The 25,702-nt window shown below is 54.4% G+C and overlaps 1 protein-coding gene across 3 annotated transcripts in view; it reads right to left on the reverse strand.

Annotated features, from left to right (window-relative positions):
- Positions 1-3,478: 3,478 nt before the first annotated feature.
- GRIK5 (glutamate ionotropic receptor kainate type subunit 5) overlaps positions 3,479-25,702 on the reverse strand; it is a 55,274-nt gene continuing 33,050 nt past the window's right edge. The window contains exons 13-20 of one of the 3 annotated variants that reach the window (XM_080645476.1): positions 21,176-21,289; positions 20,917-21,026; positions 20,233-20,406; positions 11,598-11,763; positions 10,170-10,395; positions 8,317-8,445; positions 8,107-8,228; positions 3,479-4,436 (exon numbers count right to left, since the gene is read on the reverse strand). In XM_080645476.1, the coding sequence (XP_080501602.1) occupies positions 4,017-4,436; positions 8,107-8,228; positions 8,317-8,445; positions 10,170-10,395; positions 11,598-11,763; positions 20,233-20,406; positions 20,917-21,026; positions 21,176-21,289 (1,461 nt within the window). In that variant the 3' untranslated portion in view covers positions 3,479-4,016. Of the gene's footprint in view, positions 4,437-6,700; positions 7,654-8,106; positions 8,229-8,316; positions 8,446-10,169; positions 10,396-11,597; positions 11,764-20,232; positions 20,407-20,916; positions 21,027-21,175; positions 21,293-25,702 lie in introns of those variants that run through there. The other 2 variants (XM_080645475.1, XM_080645477.1) reach the window with 2 other exon arrangements.

Raw genomic sequence — 25,702 nt, forward strand, 5'->3', positions numbered from 1 at the left:
CATTGTGGGCTGTGCCATGAGGGAGAGGGCTGTGCTGTGGGAGGTGGACACCCGGTGCGGGGAAAGCCCGGTAAACCACCGCAGCAAGGCAGGGGGCCCAGAGTACCTCTGTCCGCAGTGAGTGGGGGTGGGGGGGGGGCGGCTGGAGACTGCGTGGGGTTCTGCTCAGGAGGGGGCGCTGCAGAGGGCACAAGTGGGAAGGGAGACCCCACAATGAGGAGGGGGTGCTACAGAGGTGGGAGGAGACCTGCGACCCCTCAATGTGTGTATTCCTCCTACCCCACACCTTGGCAGAGCCATCCAGTAAGACACAACTGCACAGGTCCACAGGAGACACATCACAACCAGAGGCCCGCACTCAGATAGCCCAGATCCTGGGGACACACACATGTACCACTCCATCACACCCCACCTCAGCTTGACAATCACAGTACCCTCACTCACACACACACTGCACTGCCCCATCACAAATCTCTAAGCCTCGTGAACACGCAGAAATGAAATGCACATAGCACATACCTCACACACCCATCACACCACAACACAATCACAGTCATAAAGTGCCATGTAGATTAACACGCCCCCTCAGAACACTACACCATATCTGGCCTCGTTCCATCTCACATAGAGACCCAAAACCATGCCACCCACAGAACCAACACACATCCACACACACACCACAGGCCTCACACTGCCTCCAGACACCACAGGAGCCTTTGTGGACACTGTTGCTTGGTCACACAACACACACACACCATCACATATGCTTCTCCCCAGTATATCTGGGCATGAACAAAGGTCCACAGTGCAAAATTGACTAATTATGGTTGCTAATTGTTAATGATGGATTCACACAGCACAATAATTCACAGAAACATCACTCGACACCATCCCACACACCTTCCATGCTGTACACACCATCTATTGGGGTGCTATTGTGTATACCTTTCTGGCACCTCCAAATACACCTCAATGCCCCCACCCATACGCCACACACATCCATCTTGGTATGCGTATGCACATACAGACACACAGCCGGCACCCATACCCAGGTCTGCCACATACACACAGCACCCCAGCAGTCACCCACTGGAACCCGAGGAGCCATGGCCTCCCACCCCACCCCTTTGCTCTATGAGGAACGCTCCAGACTCTGCCTGAGGAGAGTAGAAGGAGCAGAGAAACTGTCCCTGTGGCTTTCTCAGAATGTGGGTCTCTCTCCGCTTATAGGAGTGTTCACAGGCAAGGAGCAGTGTGAGCCTGGTGTGGCAGAGAGTAGGAGGCAGGGAGGCAGTGTCTTGGCTTCTCCCAGCACCCAGAGCCTCAGCCCTATGCCATAAGCTGACCTATCCCCTTCCCTCTCTGCTATCCCTCGTTGCTATGGTAACAGGGAGGCCGAATATGCAGCAAAGGAGGCTGGGCCAGCAGACCTGGCCTGTCTCCATGGAGACTGGGTAAGGGGGGAGGGGGTGCACATTTTTAAAGCCAGGTATTTGGACCCCAGGCTCCTCTCCCCAAGTCTGTCTCCTTCCTGGGAGAGCAAGAGAGAACCTGTCAACATATCTCCTCCTTCTCCTGACACCTTGGCCTGCAGGAATGCACCAGGACCATGGGGAAGGGGATGGAGAGACAGAGAAGCCTGGAGGTGTCTGGGTCCCAAGAGATTCTAGGTTCTCTCCTCCTACTCTCCAGCTGGGTCGGGAAGCCCTTGATCCCCCACACCCCACGCCAGACACGCACTCCCTCCTCAGGCACCATCCTGGTGAGAATGATGACTGTGCATCGTGCTCTGCAGAAGTTGGGGGCGGGAGGAGGGGGAGAAGACTTAGGAAGGTCACAGGAATGGACAGCGACGGGGGAACTCAGCACTAGAGACAGAGACACATAAGAGGAGAAATGGACATATAGTCCAGAACCAGAGAGAGGCAGATACAGATGGACAAAAGCAGAGACTGGCAAACACAGAGATGAGAAAATGGAGGGAGACAGAGCAACAGAACTACTCAGTGAAGGTGACAGAGACACAGGGACACAGACGTTTAGAAAATTGGACCTCCAAGATAAAGACTGGAGAGACTCAGAGCAGAAATGGGGGGGGGGGGTGAGACTTGGAAATGGGGAGAGACCCCAGAGATGATCAGCAGTGTGGTATTGGGACCAAGACTGGTAGAGACTAGAAATGTCTGCAAATGTATTCTAGTCACTGGATGGACTCACAGTATGGCCCAAGGGCAGAGACATCGATTAGAGTCTGTAAGAGACATGTGGAGACAACAGAACCATTGAGATCCAAGCTCACTCTCACACTTGTCCCTGAGGGCAAGTGTCTGACACAGAAGGGGCTGAATGGAGATTGGGGGTGCTGTGTGATATGTAGGTATCTTGGGGTGTGACCTGCCCAAGTTCTACAAAGGCAGGCCCCGCAGGGGAGACAGCAGTGCTGCAGCGGTCCGGTGCTGAACGGACAGCTCCCTGCTCTGGGCCACAGGGGCAGGGCCAGCCTCTCCCTCTGCGCTGTCCCTGTTTGGCTTCACTCACGGCTCTAGTCCCCTCCGGTCTCCCTCCAGTTTCCTATGGCTTCTTGTCTCTCACCTGTCTCTGCTCCACCTCAATCCCTGCTTCTCTCAGCACCAATTCCCAGGTATCTTACCCTCTCTGCCTCATCTGTCTCCCCCTCCGCCCATCCTTCTCGTGTCCTCCATTCTCCTTTCACCTCATCTGCCCCTAACTCTCCTTCTCTATCCCTCTCTGCGCCCTCATTGTCTCTCTCTACCTCTCCCCACCCCCCCAATCTGGGTCTCTTCCCATTCTCTCTCTCCCCCCCCCCACTCCCCTCCTACTCGGCCTTGTTTTGGCTCTCGCTGTGTGACCTTCACTCGTCCTTTCTCAGCTGCAGTTTCCACAGAAACCTCCAGCAGGGCGCGGGAGGGAGGGACAGAAAACAGACCCACCCTTCTCCCTCTCTGCGGGGATTTATCCTTCCCTCTCTGGGGGGCTGGGAGGTACATTTTCAGCAGACACACAGGGTCAGCCACAGACGTTTGAAGATGGCCTCATGGATGTATGTACACACACATATGCGCATGATTACAAAGTCGACAATCATCCCTGCCTAGGCACACACCACCACCACACCGGCCCCCAGGCACCACCACACTGCACAGTTCACGTGTCCTCCCCTCCCCCAGCCCCATCTGGCTTCTGTCTTTCTGTGTTTCCCCGTGTCTCCGCCTCTCCCGATTCCCGCATCTCTCTCCATCTGTCTCAGGGTCTTTGTCGCAGCCTCCTTCTGTCCTGCGAGGTCAGTGCAGACGGGCCAGCTGCCGAGACCTGGGCTGACCTGCTGGTTGTGGGCAGGGCCAAGGATGGAGAGTGCAAAAGTGACCATCCTGTCTGTGCTTTTGAGCAGACTCCCTGGGTGGTCCAAGCCTTTAATGCCCTCACGATCCCAGGAAATGAGCTCGGGGTATCCCCGGTTTGGGGGTTTTGTTCTTTTTTTATTCCAACGGGACTGGGTTGTGGCAGGGGGAGGGATGAGGGCCCAACTGACCCGCTCCCTGGGGGGGTGTCTCATAGAAATTCCGAAGTTTCTCCCCCCAAAAAAGAGAGAAAAAAGGGGCGAGGGGCGCCAGGGGACACCCATCTGCCCAGAGGCCCTCCTCCAGAAGTGCGGAGCTGCGTCGTCTTGGGAGCCTGAGCAGTCCCAGGACAGGGTTTTCCTGGCAGACTGCTTCCCGCTTCCGGGGATAACCCCGTAGTCCCCGGCCCCTGGAGTTCTCAGTTCCTGCGCTCCTCGTGTCCGCAGTGGGGGGCAGAGTGCGGGATCCGCCGCACACTCTGGCCACTCCAATAGGAGGCGCAGGCAGGCTCCGGAGCGGGCCTCGGACTTCACCCGGAACCCAAGGCAAAATCGTGGCGACCGGCCGCCAGGGCACAAGTCCAGTTCTTCGCTCGCAGGGTGGGCGGGGCGGCCAGAGCCTGGGGCGGGCCTGTCCCTGCACCTGCATGTCCCATGGTCACTCGTGCTCTGAGAGCTCGCGCGGGCCAGGTCGCGGCCGGGGTGGACTGGCGGCCTCGGCAGGGGCTCCCAGGCCACGCGGGGGCGCGCCGGTCCCGGACGTCCGCAGCGCCTGGATGCGCCGGCACTCCTGGCAGACGCGCACGTGGGTGCAGGGGGTGGAGGCGAGGGGCCGGGCCCCGCCTGGCGGCCCAGGGTCGTCCAGGAGGCGTTGAGGGCCCCCGTGCGCGCCGCCCGCGTCCCCGCCCGCGCCGGCCGAATAGAGCTTGCCGTTGCTGAGGCGCATCTCGCGGACGGCGCGCAGCGAGAGCAGGGCCCGGGTCGGGGCCCCCGGGCGCCGGCGCCGGCGGGAACGAGACGTCTTGCGGCAGGACACGGCGTGCCGCAGCTCCTGCAGCATCTCCTGGCACACGGACACCTGCGGGCAGCGAGGGGGTCACCGGCCCTCGCTCTCCTCGTCACCGCCCATTCGCCAGGCTCTGCGTCGGTCTCTCCCCTCCCCGCCACCCCCAGCTTCTCACCACACTCCCTCCTCTCCTCTCCACACCCCACCGGCTTTCCTCACCTCTTTCTCCCCGCCTCACCCCCAGCCCTTTCTTCTCCTTTTCCTTCCCTCCTGGTTCCTTCCTCTCACCTCTCCAGCTCTCCGCTCCTGTCTCTCCACTTCTCTCTCTCCTCTCTATTCTTATGTGGGCTTCTTCCGGAATCTGCCCTTTGCTTCCTCTCTCTTGTCTTTCCACTTTAAATTTTCTGCCTCTAGTCCTTCCATCTCCTGCCTCTGACTCATGCTATCATTATTGCTAGGCATATTTGTTGAGCACCTACTGTGTACCAGGCACTGTTCTGGGCCGTGGATACAGCAGAGAACCAGTCCCTGCCCTTGTGGAGGTTATATTCCAGTGTGCGAATGCAAAAAGAAAAGAAAAGAAAAATGCAAACGCAGGTGGTATGTGAGCCGATGATGAGTGCTTTGAAGAAAAATAAAGTCCGCAATAGAGGTGGGGCGTGTGGGTGGGGAGTGAGGCTGAATTTCAACAAGGGGCAGTTAGGGAAAACTCATTAAGAGGTGTGCCCTGGAGCCTGGCCAGAGAGCAGGCAGCCACTCAGCAGGACGAAGGTGCGGAGGGGAGAGTGGTGCGATGTTCAGGAACCACGAGAATGGGGTGTGCAAGGGGGGGAGAGGTAGATGAGGTCAGAGAAGCAATGGGGGCCAGCTCATGGGAGGCCAGAGGACACCAGGATTTGGCTTTTACTCTGAGTCGGATGGGAGCCAGTGGAGAGCTTGACATAGGGGTGCTGTGCTCTCACAGAATCATGGGAAGTGCTGAAAATAGACTGTAGGGAGGCCAAGGGCAAGAGCAGGGAGGCATTGAGGTGCTGCGGAGGCGAGAAAGGATTGGATTCTGGGTGTAGTATTTTGAAGGTGGAGCCAACAGGACTTGCCGAGATCAGATAGACGGTGGGAAAGAGGAAGGAGTGAAGGGTAATGCCACATATTTTGACCTGAGCCAACAGAATGACCGCGTTGCCTGGTGGGTGGGCAGGAACTCCATGTTGGACACCTGCATTACGTGTCCGTCAGACATCCACGTGGAGATGTCACGTACAAACCCTGGGTTCAGGGAGAGGTTCCTGTGAGATACACATTTGGAGGCTAAGGTAGGCAGCCCCCAAGATCCAATCCCCTGGTGTTCCCACCCTTGTGTAAGCCCTTCTGCCTTTGTGTCCGGGTTGCTGTATGACCAACAGAACACGCTAGGTCAGCTGACATGCTGGGCTTCTGCCCGGCTCTCGGCTCACTCACTCAGGAAAGTCATCTGCCACGCCATGGACACTCACACAGCCCTGTGGCGGCCCCTGAGTGAGGAACTGAGGCCTCCTGCCATCTGCCATGTGAATGTGTGTATTAGTCGTGCTCTTTATTTTCTGTGTCTTAGATCTTTAACATCTTGCTGATGAGGAAGAGACTGCCCTTCCCAGAGGGAACCAATTCTTAGAGGTAGATAGCAAAGGACTAAGGGCCCACCTTCCACATGGCAACCAGCCAATCCCAAGTCCACACTCCACCCACGCCCTTCATGTACCTCGCACACATCAAGCTGCCCTACCTCACCTGGGACCAGGCACCAGACAACTGGAGACCACTCCTCCAGCCCAGAGCCGGCTGCCATTATCCAAACCAGCCAGTTCTAAGCTGTTGCCCTGCCCTGCCTGGTCTTCCTTTGGAAACCCCAGTAAAGGCTCTGGCCTAGTCCCGTGACACCCCCACCCCGGCCACCTCCTTCTGCTTCTGCACAAACCCTGTGCTTCCCCATGTGGCCCTGTGTGGCATGGTAGGCCCCCTTCCCCTGGGAAATGTAATAAAAATATTCCTTCAGTGGCATCGGATTCTCTGTGTCATCACTCCATCACCTCCATAAATTAAAATCCACAAGTACAGCCGTGCATGCCCGGCTGGTGTGACTCAGTGTTGAGCGTCAACCTATGAACCAGGTCATGGTTCGATTTCTGGTTAGAGCACCCGCCCAGGGTTTCTGGCTCCATCCCCAGTAGGGGAGTGCAGGAGGCAGCCAATCAATGATTCTCTCTCATCATTGATGTTTCTATCTCTCTTTCTCTCTGAAATCAATAAAATTTTTTTAAAGCCACAGGGACATTTTGAAACAGAGCCTCCCCAGAAGTGGCTCCTCCCGCCCAGCAGAGTGTTCAGCCGACATTGGGTCCGTGACCTCAGCAGAGACCCTGGGCAGCCAGAACGGCCTAGCTAAGCTGCTCCCAGTCCCCGACCCACAGAAACGGAATTGATATGCTTGATGTTTTAAGCTGCTGAATTTGGGGACAATTTGTCACATGGCAATAGATAACTAATACAGGAGTCCACAGCATGGAGGGTCTTACCATGAGGCTGGATGGGATCACCAAGGAGAGAAGCAATTTCAGGCCCACACACGAGAATTCCCACAAAGCAGTGGCCAGGGAGGTAGGAGGAAAGCGAGGCGGGCCCGGGAAGAGTGGGTTTTGCAGACAGAATGATGGGCTGGGCTGAAGCCTATCGCTACCTCATGTGTGATGAGGCCCGAGCTTTGGGCACTGGATTTCAGCTGTGGAGGCTGCTGGTGACAAGAGTGGCTTCAGCAGAGAGGTGGGGGCAGCAGCTAGATTGGAGTGTGTCCAAGAGTGAATGGGAGGAGAGGAACTGGGAACAGCAGGGAGACACAGTCTCAAGGCTGTCAGGGAAGGGGAGGCGTGGCTGGTGGCTGGTGGCTGGTGGCTGGGAGGGGAAGTGGGCTTGAGAGGGTTTTTTGAAGATGGGAGAAATGACAGCACATTTGTATGCTGCCGGCCATGATCCAGTAAAGAGGGAGCTGATGATGCGGAGGCAAGGAGAGAACTGCTGGGGGGTGTCCCAGGGAAGGCGAGAGGGGAGGAGATGGGGCCATATGGGGCCTTAGCTAGGAGCCTGGACCTTCACCTCCATGGAGTAACTTCCAGGGCCGTGGAGAAAGTAGGCGGCAGCTAGATGTGGAGGGGGTCTCTGCACTTGCTCAGGAGAGTAGAAGCAAAGTCATCAGCCAACAGTGAGGATGGGAGGAGGGCTGGGCTGGGCTGGCAGGGAGAGGGAAGCTCCGAACAGGCTAGGAGGGTAGGGGCAGGAACGGTCTGGCAATGGAGGAGTGGGGCTGGCAGCACCGGAGGCCCCGGACATAGTGGGAGACCCGTCAGCAATCCAGGCTCGTTCAGCTGCATTCTCCTCGCCTCTTTCTCCCCGTTTCTTCTTGCTTTACCACCTCTGCCTCTTCCCACATCCTCTTGCTGTGCCCCTTCCCACTCCTTTCCCCGGCATCCCCATCGCTGCCTCTGCCCCTTCCTCCTCTGTCCTCCTCATGCCTGTGGATTCTCCCCCAAACTGCTCTCTCCTCTTCTCGACCTCCTCTACCCCTGAACTCTCCCAGACCCCCTCACCTCCCTGGCTCCCTGGCCCCTCCTTGCAGCCTGTTTCCCTCCAGTGTGGCCCCTAGTGCTACAGTCTTCATGCCCCTCCACCCTGGGCGCCACTGCTGCCCCACACCCTTTGCCAACCTTCTCACCTCTTCGGACTCTGCCGACCTCCGCGTGGACCATATAAACTCCATGACAGCCACGAAGACAGCAATGATGAGGCCACAGATAAGCACGACAAAAATGCCGCCAATGTTCTCCATGCCCAGACCTGGGGGTCGGGGGAGAGCCAGGGGTTGAACTGTGCGGGCACGGGGCTGTGAAGGGTCTCCCAGGGGGCACACATGCAGGTGGCTGACCTTTAGCACGACGGTCCTCCTCCTTGGGGCACCGGCTCCCCTCCCACCACTTGCGCTTCAGGATCTCCAGCCGGTTGTTCTCTTGGAGCTGCAGGATGGCCAGTGTGATCTCGTCCCGGAACGGCGAGCCTGGGCGGCACACAGGGCGAGCGGCCATGGGGCCCAAGCCCTGCCCACCAGACCCCCACTGCTCCCTGTCTCCACCATGTCCCCAGGGTCTGCCCTGTACACCTCTGAGTCTGACCACTGCTCCCCTGCAACCATGCCTAGCCACGCCCACTGCACCCCAGGTCAGACTGGCAGTGGTCCCTCCCTGCAGCCACCTCTCATCCCCAGGCTCTTCTCCACACAGCAGCCAGAGGGACGTTTCAGAAACAGTCAGAGACCACACCTCTCTCATACTTACAACTCTCCAGTGGCTTCCTGATGCTGTGAGAACAAAGTCCTCTCCTGGCCTACACGGTCCTAGCCGCTGGCCTGGCCACTGGGGCTCCGCCACCCCCACGGCCCTCAGCTCCCACCACACTGGCCTCCTGGCTAGTCCTCCAGGACACACACACACACACCCCGGGAGCTTTCCCTCTGCCTGGGATGTTCCTTCTCAGTTCACTGAGGGCTCTGCTCACGTGATGCCTCCTCAGGGGGTCTTCTCTAACAGACTTTATTTAAAACGACACCAAGCACTCGTCTCCCTGTCAGTCCTTCCCCTTAATTTACTTCAGAGCAGTTGTCACCACCTGACATCACATTATAAAGCTGTGTTCGCTGTCGGTTTGCTGTCTGTGCCCCTAGCAGAGGACAGGAGGGCGGAGCTTGCCAGCTCCCCGCTGTGTTGTCCCAGCATCCAGCATCCAGCATATGCCTGCACACGGCCGGGCAAAAGACCCTCAGCCACACCTCTCCTCTGCACGGCCCAACCCTGGACCACCTGTCTCCTTAAACCACCCTTGGGCCCCAAACACCCCACACCTACCCTCTCCTGTGCTCATTTCTTCATTCACTGCAATACTTCTTGAGCATCGACCAGTGCCAGGAACTCAGGATATTGGGTGAGTGGGCTGCTTAGTATTTATCGGGCACCTACTATGTGCCAGAACCTTGGTTTACAGAAATGTATTCACGCCTCCCAGTGATCTGTGAGGCAGGTATTACCAGCCCCAGGGCAGGTGACACTGAAGCTGAGTTGGGGGCGGGGGGGGGGGGGGGCGGCAGGGAGAGCCGGTATTTGAATCCAGGTCAGTGACTCCAGAGCCTGTCCCCACAAAGCACCAGGCCACACTACTTGCCTGGCACAGCACCGACGCTGCTGTGAAGCAGCTAAGATTTGGGGTAACGTGTCAAACAGTAATATGTGACTATTGCAGCAGTCAGCAGCATATGAACAGGTTTAAAAGCTAAAATGCCCACATTTGGTGGCAATATTGGTGGTGAGCTTCCAGCACTGAGCCCTGGAAAACCATGTCTAAGTCTTGCTGGCCGATCCACCCATTCTTCTATCCTCCCTCCGTCCTTCCCCCAGCCAGCAGTATCCATCAGCCATTTTCTGAGCACCTGTTCTGAGCCAGGCTGTGGGTTTGGTGCAGAGAATCTGAAGTAATGAAACCAGGTCCTCACCCTCGAGGGGCCCTGGAGCCATGTGGGAAGGTGCCGACCTCCTGCTGACCTGCAGTCTCCCACACTCCCCACAGCCCTGCGGGGCTGGAACAATTGCTCCGAGGCCCGTTTTCGCAGGTTGAGGGCACAGAGGCTCAGGAAGGTGATGTTACCTGCCCAAAGCCCCACAGCCAGGAGGCCCCACAGCAGACCCAGCCTGTGCCCGGCCTGCTTGCCAAGTCCCAGCCGCCGCCACATACCCAGCGGCATGCCGATGCCGTAGCCCTTGGTGTCGAGGAGGCCCCCGATCTGGGTGAGGTTGCAGTTGAGGCGCCGGTGGTACTCGTTCATGGTGGACTCGAGCAGGAAGGCATAGCGAGAGTTGAGGACGCGGGCAATGCCCTCCTCCGTGCTCTTGACGAACACGCTGGGCTGCTTCGACTGCATGTAGTTCCACATGCGCTGGTACGTCTGGTACCGTGAATTCTGGACAGAGTGGCACAAGGGGGAGAGGTGAGGGGCTTTCCACCCGCTGCCCTTCCCCTGAACCATGTCCCCTGCCCTCCAGCAAGTCTCCCTCAACCCAAGAGAGAGCGAGGAGAGCAGAGGAAGACAGAGGAGAAACCAGATGGGCAGACTGCTCAAGGCGCGGTCCAAGACACCCCACACCCCCAGACCAGTGAGACCCCAAGGACCAAAGACTTGGGAAGAAGGGGCCACGGTCTATTTTTCAACACCAGCCCTGGCTTCCCAGTGCTCCCAGGCCTTACTCAGAGAATCCGGGAGTAGATGCTCAACCTTCAAATCTACCCAGGGCCCAGTCTGGTTCAGGAAGACCTGAGTCCATGCTGAATAGGATAGCTTACTTCCTATGGACCTGGCGGGAACCTTTTGGGAATGACTACTCCTGCCCCGACCCCCTGACGCCCGTCCTCCTGCACCCACCTCTCCCTCTTTGATCTGAGGTCCAGACTCTCCTCTTCCTTGGTACCCCACAGACCCTGCCCCCTGGCTCGGCAACCTCCCAACCCTATTCCAATGGCCTGCCACCTGAGAGCTGGTCCCGCCACCCACCTGAGAAACCTGGGAACTCACTCCCCTCCTTGTCTCCTGCTTACCCCTTCAGCCAACGGCCACTGCCCAACTCCAGACTTCTCTCCAGCCCACTTGTCTACCCCCACCTGCCCCAGAGGGAACGTCCAGCTTTTAAAGGGGTCACCCATCAATCATTCCCACATCCCCACTTACAGGGTCCAATCTCAGCCCTACCCTGGCATTCGAGGCCTCTGCAGTCTCTCACCCAAACCTCCTCGCCAGGCTTGCTTTCCTTTTGATTTCTTCCCACCACCCAAGACGCATTGGAAGGGCCTTCCCTCTTCTCTGCTGGCCCATTTTGCCAGGCAGGCCTGACCCTCGCAGCCTCCAGGACCCCATTGGCCTGTCCAGCACTGATCTGACATTGGGTCCCGCACCTGCTTCCTTTCCCCTATTCCTTGGGTGAAAGTCCAGTTTCCCCAGCCAGACAGCAGACTCCTCACGAGAGTATGAGTGTGTCCTCTGCTCCCTGGCCTCCCCGACCTTCAGGACAATCAGGTCCTCTGACCCAGGAGGCCCCGCCCAGCCCCACGCTGAGCTTCTATGCATGGTGGGGACCCCAACACCAAGCCCAGACAGCTTCGGTGGCCCACCTGAAAGAAGGTCATGGTGGAGCCAGCGTGGATGGTGCCATACTCAATGTTGGTCTGGTCTGCCAGGTCGTCAGCCGACTCCACAGGCACCTCCATGCGCTGCACGGTGAGGAAGGCGGCCAGGTTGGCCGTGTAGGAGGAGATGATGATCAAGGTGAAGGCCCACCTGAGGGGTGGGAGGGGTGAGCTACAAGCTGGAGCCACCCTGCCACCCTGCCCATGGCCATGGGCCCCATTGGTGGTGCCCCTCAGGGACCTGGCAGCTAGAAGGCTCAGTGGCTGCTGATTAGTGGGAGACTGGGGGCCTAGATTCTGGAGCCAGACTCTCCGGGTTTAAATACCGCTTCCAGAGACTTCCCCTTCCAGATACAGGAGAATAAGGTAGTCTGGGAGTATTCTCCCACCAAGAAAATAAATAAATGAAGCGAGCCTTGTCATTGCCAAGGCTGCTAGGTGGATTTAATCACAGACTGCAGTGCCAGGAAGGAAGGAAAGCCCAGTCTGGCAGTCTCGCTGAATTGTGGAGATGGAGATCAGAAATCAAGACGGCTGGGATTTGCGGGATAGAGTGCCCAAGGAGAGAGCTGCACAGAGAGGGTTCCAGAAGTCTCACAGGATTCCCTTGAGTCCTTGGCTGAATATCAGTCTGTACGCACAGGGTGAAATTCCAGCAGCCCGACAGAACAACTTTCAAAGAGAGAACAATTCCCAGGGCTGCAAATCTTTTGAGCTCCCTCCAGCCAGAGTCGAGAGATCTCACTGGATTCATGAGACATTCAGAAGAGACCCCAAAGGACAACACATTAGAAATAGAGTCACCTTAGCCCTAGAATAAAGGCCACGCTAGACCTGCCCCAAAAGAACAGTCCTGGAAAGGATAAAAATAATCTAAATAACTGCCTGCCAGAAAAAGTCCAAGACTTGTTTGAAGTGTACTTTCAACAATGTAAACAGTGTAAAATTCACAACATGTGTCAACCAATAAAAAATTACCAAATAGCCCTGGCTGGGTTGCTCAGTTGGAGTGTCACCTCATGTACCAAAAGGTTACAGGTTTGCTCCCTGGTCAGGGTGTGTATGGGGGCAACTGGTTGATGTTTCTCTCTCTCTCTCTCTTCCTCTCTCCCCGCTTCCTTTCTCTCTCTCTAAAATCAATAAACATATCCTCGGGTGTGAGGCTTTAAAAAAATTACCAGATATACAAAAGCAAAGGAAACCATAACCAAAAGTAAAATCACTCAATTGAAAAAGAGCCAGAATTGACAGAGATGACAAGGACATTAAACAGCTATTATAAGAATGTTCAGAATGCTCAAGGATATAAATACAAACATGGACATAATGCAGAGAAAGGTGAAGATATAAAACAGAAGTGAGTGGAACGTCTAGAAATGAAATATACGACACCTAAGAGGAAAATTTTACTGGAAGAGATTACACAGATTAGACGCTGCAGCAGAAAGGAACAGGGAATTGGAAGAACGTGAAAGAATCTATCCAAAATGAAGCACAGAAAGAAAAAAAATGACTGGCAATGAGCACAGAGCCTGAGTGGCCTGAGGAATAACATCAAGTGACCTTACATATGTGGCTGGAGTCCCAGAAAGAGGAGAGACAAGGAATAACAGAAAAATACATATTTGAAGAAGTAATGGCCAAATTTTTTTTTCAAATTTGATGAAAACAAAGGTGCAGATTCAAGAAGCTCAATAAACCCTAGTAGAATAAACAGACATACACACAAAACACATCAAGACACATTATAAGCAAATGCTGAAAACCAGTGATAAAGAAAACATCTAAAAAGCAGCCAGGAGTGGGGACATATATTACACACAGAGAACCAAAGGTATGAGTGACAGGCTTCTTGTCAGGAAGTGTGCAAGCCAGAAGGCAATGCCACACACGCTGAACGGAAAAAACAACCTGCCAACCTAGAATTCCATGTTCAGAAAAAGGACCCTTCAAAGAATAAAACGCACTAATGAATTTTTCATGCAAACAAAAGCTTTGAGAACTACCTACTAGCAGACCTAAACTTTAAGAAATGTTAAAGGAAGTTCTTCAGGTAAAAAAAAAATACTAGATGGAAATTTGGAAGTACATAAAGGTATGAAGAGCATCAGAAATGGTAGATGTGTGGGTAAATATAAGACATATTCCTCATTTTAAAAATTTCTCTAAAAGACATTAACGGTTGAAGTAAACACACACACACACAGCTAATGGGGGTTCGCAAAGTAAGTAGAAGTAAAAACATGACAACAGTAGCTCAGAGGATGAGAGGGAGTTACGGAAGGAAGTACATTGTTGTAAGGGTCTGACATCTTCTGTGAAGTGGTATAATGTTACCTGATAGTACTTTGTAATAATAAAAGGTGCATATAGCAAACCCAGAGCAACTACTAAGAAAAATAAAACAAAGACGTATAATAAGTCAAAAGCAGGCATAAAGCAGAATTTTTAAAATCTCAAATCTAAAAGCAGGGAGGAAAAAGAGAGAAATGGGAACAAAGAACAGATGGGCAAATAGAAGAAAAACAGTAAGCTGGCAGATTCAAACCTGACCATACCAACAATTACAAGAAAGGTCTCAATCAGGGGTTGGCAAGCTATGGCCCACAGGTCAAATCTGGCTTGCCATCTGTTTTGGTACACAGGCTAAGAATAGTTTTCACATTTTAAAATAATTTAAAAGACAGCAAAAGAAGGGTCATATATCATGACACATGACATATAAAATCCAAATTGTAGTGTCAGTGTCCATAAATAAAGATTTATTGGAACACAGCCACACTCACTCATTTGTGTATTGTCTAAGGCTGCTTTCACACTGCAATCAGAGTTGAGTAGTTACACAGAGACTGCATGGCCAGCAAAGCCTAAAATATTTACTATCTGGCCTGATAAAGAAAAAGTTTGCCAATCCCTGCTCCAAGGCCTAAATATAATACATAGGGAGGTTGGAAGTGACAGGATGGGGAAAAGATATACTATGCAAACACTAAGCATAAGAAAGCATAGCTATATCAATATTAAAGGTAACTTCAGAACAAGGACTGTTACCAGGAATAAACAGGGACATTATAATGAGAAAGAGATCAATTCATCATTGTTATGTCTAACAATCCTAAACACTTACACATCTACTTATAGAGCTTCAAAATTCATGAAGCAAAAACTGATACAACTAAAAAGAAAAATAGATACAATTTCTCCAAATTACAGGGGGCGATTTCAACACGCCTCTCTCAATAACTGCTAGAACAAGTAGACAGAAAATCAGCAAGGATGCAGACGACTTGAATAACGCTATCAGCCTACTGGCCTGACGGCCATTTACAGAACACTGCCCCGCCAACAGCACCTTCTATGCAAGTGCACACAGAATAGCTACCAGGAAAGACCATACGTGGAGCCACAAAACAAGTCTCAATAAATTTCAACGGATTAAAAGCCTACAGAGAATGTTCTCTGACCACAATGGAACTAAACTTGAAACCAATAATAGAGCTCTGGAAAATCCCCAAATCTGGCTCCATCACTGCCTAGCTGCGTGACCTGGGACTCGCCAGTGAGGTAAGTACAACTGTGGGCCCCTCCTCACAGGGCTGCTGAGTTACATCTGCGCAAGTGTGTGCTCTCACTGTCCTGGTGACTCAGAACTGACTCGGGAAAAGAGGTGCCCACTGGCCTGCCTACGGGACCCAAGGGCTGTCAGTCTTTCTTATCTGTCCCTCTCTGTCCTACTACCTGGGAGAGAGGCCAGGCTTCCTGCAGATGGTACAGCCCTGTGGGGCCTGAGAGGGCCTCCCAGGCCACACCTCCTCCAGCAGATAATATTGAAAACAGCCCCGGCCCCGGTGGTTGGGCCTAGGTTGCTGGTTTGATTTCAGGTCAGGGCACATGCCCTGGTTACGGGCTCGACGCCCCCACCCCTGTAGAAGGCAGCAAATCGATGTTGCGCTCTCGCATCAGTGTTTCTCCCTCTCCCTTCCTCTCTCTAAAAATCAATAAACTATTCTTTAAAAAAATAATAATGAAAACAGCAGCTGCCCTTTGCTGAGCACACTTGCACAGCACTGTGCAAGGCACTGGGGTGGGTGGAGAGGAGGATAGAGAGGAATAATACAGCCTCCTGCAAACCAAAACCAAAACCCAACACACACAGACCCAGTCTGATACCTCCTCTCTGGAAACCAAGTCTCTCTGAGCCCACCCCACGGGGCAATGTTGTCATTCATGTAAGACAAAATTACTTAGTGCCCGGCAGACACCAGGACCACCTAGACCCTGAAAATACAGCGTGGCTGACTGGTGGTGGGATGGGGGTGGGTGAGAAGGGGCCACTCACCGAGACAGAGCAGGGGAGCCGATGCGGAGTTTGATTTCGGAGTAAGGATGTGAGCTCTGTTTTGGACAAGTTGAGTTTTAAGGAGGCCATTGGGCACCCAAGCAGGGATGGGTAATATGGCCCCGGAAGCACAGGGCAGTGGTCCCCCCACGGAAGGTGCTTGTTTAGGTGTGGAGCACTCTGGTAGTCGAAATGACGGAGTGGGGCCCCTGGTGTCAGTGGCCGAGATCAGGTGTCTGACAATACAGCCCAGTCTCCACAACAGGGAAAATCCGGCCTGTGATTATCTGAACCAATCTCCTCGGTACATAAAAACCGAAGTATTTTTACATAGTTACAATAGAAACTGAGATTTCTAAATTTTTTTAAAATTCTCACTTGAGGATATTTTTCCATTGATTTTTTGAGAGAGTGGAAGGGAAGGGGAGAGACAGGGAGAGAGAAACATCGACTGGTTGCCTCCCACATGAGCCCCAACCGAGGCACGTGCCTTGACCAGAATCGAACCCGGGACCTTACAGTTCGTAGGCTACGCTCTATCCACTGAGCCAAACCGGTTAGGGTAAAACTGAAATTTCTAGAAATGCACCTATTACTTAAATTGAGGAAGAACTCGGTGCTGCTTTGTTTGAAACTTTGCCAAGAACTGCTCACCATTTTGGGAAATTGCATCTCTGATAGCACAGCCCTGCTCGTGGTACCTGAGTCACCAAGTCAAGACACTGGAACCAGCTGCATCCATAAACCACCACCTTCACGTTTGTATTTGTACAAACGCACTCATTCACTGACTATTTCACAGTGTCGTCTCAGGTGTTGACATAATTCTATTAAATGGCCTCACTTCTGTGACTCTACACATGCGCATTACACGTAGGCACCTGACTGCTGCAGCCAGTCTTCTAGCATCGTCCGACCCAGGCGATTACGCATCGCTAGCCGGCTGTTTTCTCATAAATCACTTCCCCTTTTCTCCTTCTGTATTACAATTAGGGCGTTTTATTGATTTGGTAAATTACATATATAGGTAGATAGATTACCCTTGAAATTCATTGGGGTGGAAAAGGGGATGTTACAAAACATTTGTTGTAAACAGGGCGTCACTGATGTGGAGGGAGGAAATCCGTGAGATGCAAGGGTGAAATGAAACAGCATCCAAAGACGCAGGTGGAAACTGGAAGGAATCGGCAAAGGGTTTCTAGGAGGAAGATGGCGAAGAGGGGGTATTAGACATATCAATAAAGGGGTCCCGTGTGACCCCGGTGGAAATCCAGATACGGCTAGACCTAAAGTTTGGGGGCTTCTTGCCAAGAGGGCATGAGGAAAGGGCAACTGGACCTGAGGAGGAGCTGAGGATGGCACAGGAGCAGCCAAAGACACACCTGGGAGCCTACCTCGGTGGGCTGAAGAGAGAGTGGGAAAGAGAAGGTCCAAGGACTCATGTCCTGGGAGTGACCGCGGGAGAGCCTGACCACTGATTCAGCTCAGAAACTGACTTCCACGGCGGAGCTGTGCTGAACGCTGGCCAGCCCTTGGGTGTGGCCATAGGTGGCTGTGGCCCCACCGGACACTGGTGACGAGGAGCCCCGGCAGCAGGTCCTGGCCCAGTTGCTGCTGTTGAGGTGGCAGCCAAGTCTGACAGGGTGCTGGCACCTGTGCCAACGACCCCGCCACTGGCCCTGCCTGCCCAACCATCGGGCCAGGGTCACTTTTGAAGACTGATAACTACCTGTTGAAACATCTTTTGAACGAGCCAATGTGTGGGAGGACTCGGGGTGAAATGAAAGTGAGCCAGGTCAAAGGCCCCAGGGAGGGAGGGGGTGACTGGGAGCTTCCTGGGGACAGCGATGGGCAGGGGCAGGGACTGCCCAGCTGGAGAAGCCAAAATGGCCAGCAAAGAGGAGGTCCCTGATTCCCCGCCAGACCTGCATCCATAAACCACCACCTTCACGTTTGTATTTGGCGGGGAATCAGGGACCTCCTCTCACGCCCTCTCAGCCACCTCCTCACACACATGCCTCCCCAGGCCTATCTGGAATGCGTCTCCCTCTCCATGGCATGGAAGCCTCTGTTTCAGCCTTTAAGACTCAGCCTGTCACCTCCTCAGACGGTCCTCCCCGAGCACCCCACTCTCTACTGCTCTCTCCCTGCATCGGGTTTGGTTCCTTACTACCACAGCGTACGTGCATCTCATACGTCATTACACTGAAAGTGTTAATGAATTTCACTCAGGGTGCACTGTAGCCAGAAGGAAGCCCCCCTCGCAAGATGTCTACACCCCAATCCCTGGAGCTTGTATGTTCCCTCACAGTGTAAATGGGTCTTTGCAGATGTGATGAAGTTAAGGGTCTGGAGATGGGGACATAACCCTGGATTAGCCAGGTGGGCCCAGTGAAATATCAGCGGAAGGAGGAGGTCAGAGACAGAAAGAGAGACTTGAAGATGTTGGCTCTGGCTTTGAAGATGGAGGCAGGGGTCACGGGCCAAAGCATGCAGGTGGCTCCTAAATGCTAGAAAAGGCAAGGAGATGGGCTCTCCCCGGAGCCTCCAGAAGAACCGGCCTGCGGACACCTTGATTTTAGTCAGTGAGATCCATTTCAAACTGCTAACCTCCAGAACCTTATGTTGCTTTAAGCCAGTGGTCGGCAAACCGCGGCTCACGAGCCACATGCAGCTCTTTGGCCCCTTGAGTGTGGCTTTTCCACAAAATACCACGGCCTGGGCGAGTCTATTTTGAAGAAGTGGCATTAGAAGAAGTTTCAGTTTAAAAAATTTGGCTCTCAAAAGAAATTTCAATCGTTGTACTGTTGATATTTGGCTCTGTTGACTAATGAGTTTGCCGACCACTGCTTTAAGCCATTAGATTTGCGATTTTTGCAGGAGCACTAGGAAACAAATACAGAGTAGAAGACTTGAAATGAAGCAAATCCCAAAAGGCTGGGAAAAAGCCATCAGTACTCAAAAGTTTCGAAGCCAGTGGACCAAATGAATGGCAAACAAGGCCATGTGGTAGTTAGTCCCTCTTAGTTGGGAGAGAGAAACACCTGCTACCATTACGGTTAGTCTTGAATTAAACAAGTTGGGAATTAGATAATATCTCTGGCACATACCCTTGGCATGAAATATGGCGTCCCTGTGTTTATGTATCTGTTTACTTGTTTATTCTCGGCTCCTCTGCCTCTCGAGGGCTGATTCTTCACCCGAGTGCCTGACCGAGTGACTGTGCAGGAATTCTGACTGACAGGAGGTGAGGAAGAGGCGCTCCGTGAGAAGGCCTGATGCCTGGGACTGACCTGGAGGAGTCACCAGCGGTCTAGGGAGCAGGGCTGGGCTCAGGCAGCCCAAGGGCCGGCTGGTGTGAGTGGCACCAGGGCCGGCTTGGCCCTGCCTGGCCCTGCCTCTAGCCGAATGCATGCTCTGTAGTAAATCACTCCTTCTCTCTGGGTCTGCCTTCTAACAAGCCAGGAGAACACTGTCTTTCCTAAGCATTCTCCTCAGTTTTCTGTGGGTCTAATGAGGGAAAGGAGGTAAGAAGAGTTTTATGATCTGCAATGAAGTCCAGGTGCTACTTGGAAGACGGGCAGCAAACTCGAGTGCTTATGGAGGCCAGGCCAGATGTGACTGGAGGGGGAGAGAGGATGAGGCCAAAGGAACAGACAGCAACGCCAGGTGGAAATGCCAGCTGAGCTCCACCAGTGCTGAATTTTCTAGAAGAGAAATCTGGATTTGTGAGTGAGTTTGCCCAATGTTTAAATGGTGCCAACTAATTTTTCAAAAATTTAAACTGTGAGCCAGACACCATAAGTTGATGTCTGCTCTCTGACACGTAGCTTCTCAGGGCTTGTCCAAGCTACCGGCTCCCAATAGGACTTGAGGGACCAGGTATCCCTGTCTGGGCCTTGGCCTCAGGATAGTGAAAGATGTCCTGGCTCAAGGATTCTGTCTCTGTGATCGCCAGAGCAATGTCTGAGACAGCGACAGCACTGGTACCACTCTGATCGTGACCCCTCATGTCAGCAGAAGCACTTTTCTGTAATAGCCTCACTGAATCCTTACACCCTGAGCCATGGGCGTTCTTATCCCCATTTTCCAGATGAGGAGACTGAGGCATGCAGAGGAAATATGGCCTATCCAAGGTCACACACTTAGTGAGTGGCAGAGCTGGGGCTCAGCTCTCCCCACCCCATTCCCTGGCACACAGCTGGCAGTGGGGACCAAGGATCCAACCAGGCCTCAGAGTGACCCCTCCCAGTCCCAGGCGGCAGACAGAAAGCCTCTCACCAGACTCCGCTGACGCAGCGAGTGGACAGCGCCCGGGGCATGATCTCCGAGCCCTGCTGCATGAAGCCCCCGACAGGGAACCAGAGGCTGTTGCCCAGCGTGTACTGGTTCTCTAGGATGTGGGGGCGCGCCCGCAGGCATGGGTGTGGGTTATACCACTCGTAGGGGCTCAGCCTGCAGAGAGACGTGGTGGGGAGGATGAAGGCGGCCGAAGGTGGGGGGAGAAAAAAGAGAGAAACAGGAATAAGACAGAGCAACGTGATCAGGAGAGATGGGGGAGAGACAGGAAATGGAGGGAAAAGAGACCAAGATACAAACAGAGAGACACACACACGAGAAGAGGTGGGAAGAGAAACACATTGGGGGGGGGGGGGCAGAGAGATACACACCGAGATGGGGAGACGCAGAGAAGAGGCAGAAAGAGAGAGACGCAGAGAAACAGAGGAAGACAGAAAGAATGGGAAGGGGAGCGGCCCAAAGAGAGGGCCACAGAGCAAGTCAGAGCCACAGGGTGAAATGCAGAGACAGGGCCAGGACGGGAGAAGGGAGGGGCAGGGAATCCAAGGCCCCGGGTGGAGGCCAAGGATGGTGCAGACAGAGGACAGAATGTGCAGGTCAATTTGTGGGCCCCGGCTCAGGCCTCCTCCCTGCCCCCTCTTCCCAGGCAGCAGGCAGTGGGCTCACCTGGCAGCCAGGAACAGGATGCAGCTGACGGCCAGGTAGGCAAGAAGCATGAAGAGCCACACAGCAGGGGAGAAGGGGTCCAGGAAGGAGAAGTAGCCAGGCTTGCGCCCCTGTGGGGAGAGGGAGTGAGACCCCGAGCCACCCTGACCTGAGCTGAATGCCAACCCCTGCTCCACACCACCAGTAGCCCATGAGCCCAACTGGCCCTGCCCAGGTCCAGCCCCTGCCTCCAGCCTCCGTGTCTCCACGGGAACCGTACCATGTGCACTCGGTAGAGGATGCTGATCCCCAGGGTCATGAAGGGTTTGGAGAAGTCGATGACCTTTTCCCGCTCGGCTGTGATGGTGAATGCAGCCACAGCCAGGTCTGCCTTCTGCTGAGGGGAAGCAGGGCGGGGCAGAGGGTGGGTAGGGAGACAGATGGGCAGTCAGGGAGAAACGCACAGAGAGCAACTCAGAGAGAATATCAGAAGCCAAATGAGGCCAGGAGACGAGGACAGGACGGGGCAGGAGCCTGGACCCTTGTCACCCCACATCTGCTGGAAGAAGCCCCTGCAGCCTGTTTCCTGCCCAGCTGCCCTGCCCCATTCAGTCCTTCCCAAACTGTCAAGTTCATCACTAACGTGCTGCTTTATAAAACCTGCCACTGCCCCTCACCCCCCACACCGGGGTCCTGGAGAGAACCTGGGATTGGAGTTGAGATGCCTGCACGCCGACCCACTCAGGACCCTCTGGGGGGCCTTGGCTTCTTCTGCCTTAGTTCAACAGGCAACATCTGTCACATGCTTCCTCTGTGCCAGGCTCCATGCCAGACAGCACTGCATAGAGATCACTCCATGTACTTCTCCCACCAGCTCAGAGCCACTACTAGCCCTATTCTGTGGATGGGGAAACTGAGTCTCAGAGGGGCAAAGGCACTAGCGAGTAAAGACAAGGGCTATCGCCTCTACTCTCCTGCCCCTGGGGGGCACTAGCAGCAGGTCCAGTGCCAGCTCAACTGAGATCCTGACTTTGGGGGAGCGGAGCCTGGGGTCCAGGTCTGACATGGGGAATTGTGGGGGTGTGGCCGGGTGAAACAGAGAAGGTTGGGGCTGGCACACCTGGATTCCCTGCTCCAAAAGGGCTATCTCACTCTGGCCCAAGTGGACATTAGCTGGCCTTTGGCTGTAGGCAGACACAGGCTGGAAAAAAACCTGGCACTTCTCATGCCCTCTCCTTCCCCCCCAGAGACACGCACACACACACCCTGTACATGTGAGCACAGTGCATGGTCATGTCTGCACCACCACCACTGTGAGCTCACCATGCCATACCCACACAGGCTGACCAGTGACGCACCGCCCACACAGACGCAGGCAGACAGATGCACGCCTGTACACAAGTGCGGGGAGGAGTGGAGACACATGGGAGAGCAGGCATTGCCAGAGGCATAGCGCCCACACTCGCACACATGCGTACATACATGACAGCCCAAGCAGGGCAGGGGGCAGGTGCGGAGCGGGGATCCCCAGCTCTGCCCTGAGCTCTGGGTGACTTCAGGCAGGGGCTTCCACATCTATGGGCCTCTGTAAAATGGAGGTGAGGGCTGGGACCCAGCCCCCAGGATGTCCCTTCCGGGCATAATGACTCCAAGCAGAGACCTCCCTCTGGGGCTGAACTAAGAGTCAAGGTCCTGGACCACTGGCCCCAGGGCGATATGCACTCAGCCCACAGGAGCTGAGACTGAGAGCACATGAGGTAATACAGGCCCCGGAGAACCCAGGTGGGGAGAGAGGCACAGGTCCAAAAGATAACCACAGACAGAGAGAGAGAGGTGGCACAGGCTGGAAACAAAACCAAGGTCAAGGAGAGAGCTCGTGGGCACAGAATGAAATGCAGGGTCAGGCCTCAAAGACAATGTGATGACAGAGAGAGAGGACAGAGCCAACAGCTAACCCAAGGCGCGGGAAGGTGGCACCGCCGCAGTATGACTTGGAAGCGGAGTGGCACAGCCCCAAGCAGAATTCAGAGGCAGTGGCGTGTGGCAAGGCCCAGAACACGGCTGGATTTGGAGAATACCCTTGGGAATCCCTAGTTGTTCAGAGTAAGGAGCGTTCCCCCTTTCTTGTGCCACTTTTATGACTGACATGTGAATTGCCGAGAATAATCACAGCTAATACAGGAAGCCAATTATTTTTATGCACCCAGGGAAGCTGTGTCCTGGCAAGGCCCTCCTGGGAGCCCGAGTCCCCATTTCAGAAAGCAGGAGGCAGTGGCATTTCAGAGAAGGGGTCCAACGGACCTGGGGGTCTCTAGGCCAGGCACTCAGGAGCCCACTTCCCAAGGCCTGCAGGGCTCTGGCTCCTTTCTGTTCCAGCCCTGGCTCGCTCACCAGCCTCCTCACCCACTCCTGAGACCTGGCCTCAGGCCAAACCCTGCCTGGGCCGCCTGCTTCTCTTTCCCGCATGCTCCGTCTCCTCCCGTGGCAAGGGCAGCAGCTCTGCTTCCAAGGCCTCCTTCGATCTGCCCACTTCTCTCCACCTCCACCCCCAGGCCCAGACCACCAGTCTTTCTCCTGACAACAGCCATCAGCCTCACTGGCTTCCCTGTTGCCACTCATAACCCCCAATCCAAAGGGGGAGGCCCTGCTTAAAATCCATTGGTGGCTTCCCACTGCACCTAGGACCAAACCCTTTCACGGCCAAAAGACTCTACATGATCTGAAACCCATCTGCCCACTGGCCTACCCTCATGGCCTTTCCCCTCACCTACTCATCTCCAGTCCACAGCGGCCGCTTTTTGCTCTTCAACACAGCAGGCTCAGGCCTCTGCACCTGCTCCTCCCCTGCTCTTCCTCACCATTCGAGGTTTCGCTCATATCTCACCCCTGTGGCCCTCCCCACAACGCCCTCCAGGCCATACTCACCCCACCCCGTGGTCCTCTCTCTCACTGCCCATTACCCTGTTTTACATCCTTCTTGGCACTATTGGAGGAGACCCTGTTTGCTTATTAATGGACTGTCTTCTCTAAATTACAAGCTCCTTGCCTATCCGGTTAGAGGTGCAGCCCAGAGCCTACACAGAGTAGGTTCCCAACATACTGCTTGCTTCTGACCAAGTCCAGCCTCTCGGAACAAACCAAGGCTGCTCTGGCTCCCCACCAAATTCCTGGGCCTCTGGCTGCCCCTCCCCCCCGCAGCCCCCCCTCCCCGTGCCAGCTACTTTCTGGCCTCTGTACCTGTGAGCATGCCACTCCTGCACCCCACTCAGCCCTGCAGAACTGGCCTCACCCACCCCTCCTGGGCTCCCTCTAGCCTGCCTTCCTCTGTTGTGCCTTCCATGCCTCCCCCACAGACACCCCTTAATCTCAGCACTTAGCTCAGTTGGGAAAATATCTGTTAGTGTCTCTGCCTCTGCTACTGAACCTTCAAAGGCAGGGCCAGCTGGACTCCTGTCTCCTCTGCTGAAAGCCCAGGAGTGTCACACTTCCCGAGGGAGCAGCCTCCCAGAGGCTCCCAGACAGAAACCTCTCCTTCCTGGGCCTGAGGAACCTCACACAGGTCCAGAGGCTCACACTGACAGCATCTACCCCAGGCCCAGAGAACCAGGGCTTTCCCTCCCTGGAGTGTCTTCTTTAGTCCCAGAGCAACCTTTATGCAGAGGGACGGGCATGGATGCCATTTTACAGATGAAGAAACCGAGGCCCAGCTGGTGTGGCTCAGTGGTTGAGTGTTTACCTATGAATCGGGAGGTCCCGATTCAATTCCCGGTCAGGGCACATGCCCGGGTTGTGGGCTCGACCCCCCCATGTGGGGCGTGCAGGAGGCAGCCGATCAATGATTCTCTCTCATTATTGATGTTTCTTTTTTTTTTTTAATATATTTTATTGATTTTTTACAGAGAGGAAGGGAGAGAGAGAGTTAGAAACATTGATGAGAGAGAAACATCAATCAGCTGCCTCCTGCACGCCCCCTACTGGGGATGTGCCCGCAGCCAAGGTGCATGCCCTTGACCGGAATCGAACCTGGGACCTTTCAGTCCGCAGGCTGACCCTCTATCCACTGAGCCAAACCGGTTTTGGCACATTATTGATGTTTCTATCTCTCTCCCTCTCCCTTCCTCTCAGAAATCAATAAAAAAAATATATTTTTTTTTTTTAAAAAGAAACCAAGGCATGATGAAGGTAAGGACCCTGCTCTAGCTGACCCCAGAATTCAGAACCACTCATGCTCTGAGGGGGCTTCACCTGTCGGCTGCTCCCACCACTCCTTCCACCCTCAGGGCATCTGAGGTCAGGGTGCAGGTGTGCGAGTCCTCCCTGCTCCCAGAGAGCTCAGAAATGAGAGCCGAGTGATGAGAGGAGGGAGCGAATCCTGCCTCCACCCTCTTCCTCATGACGTCCCAGGCAGGGGCCTGGGGCATCCTTGACACCCCTTCCTCCTCTCTGCATCTATCCTCAAGCTCTCATGATTCCACACCCCAAACACCTTTGGAATCAAGTTGCTTCCCTCTGCCTCCACTGCCCCTGTCCAAATCACGTCTCTCTGCTTCCCCAGACACCCAACAGGTAGCCTGAGGAACCCCAGAAACTACCACCCAGTCACACAGCCCCTGCTCACACGTTGTAGTAACCTTCATTCTTCTTACAGTCTCAGCCAAGGTGCTCCTCAGCCGGCCCCCTGAGGCCCAGCACCCTCCAGCTCCTACCTCAGCAGCCTTATCCCCCCCACCTCTGTAGATAAAATGGTTGTGTCCCCCCAAAACTCATGTTGAAATCTTAATGTGATGGTATTTGGGAGGGGGCCTTT

The sequence above is a fragment of the Plecotus auritus genome (assembly GCF_963455305.1).
Source record: "Plecotus auritus genome assembly, chromosome: 10".
Taxonomy (NCBI): domain Eukaryota; kingdom Metazoa; phylum Chordata; class Mammalia; order Chiroptera; family Vespertilionidae; genus Plecotus; species Plecotus auritus.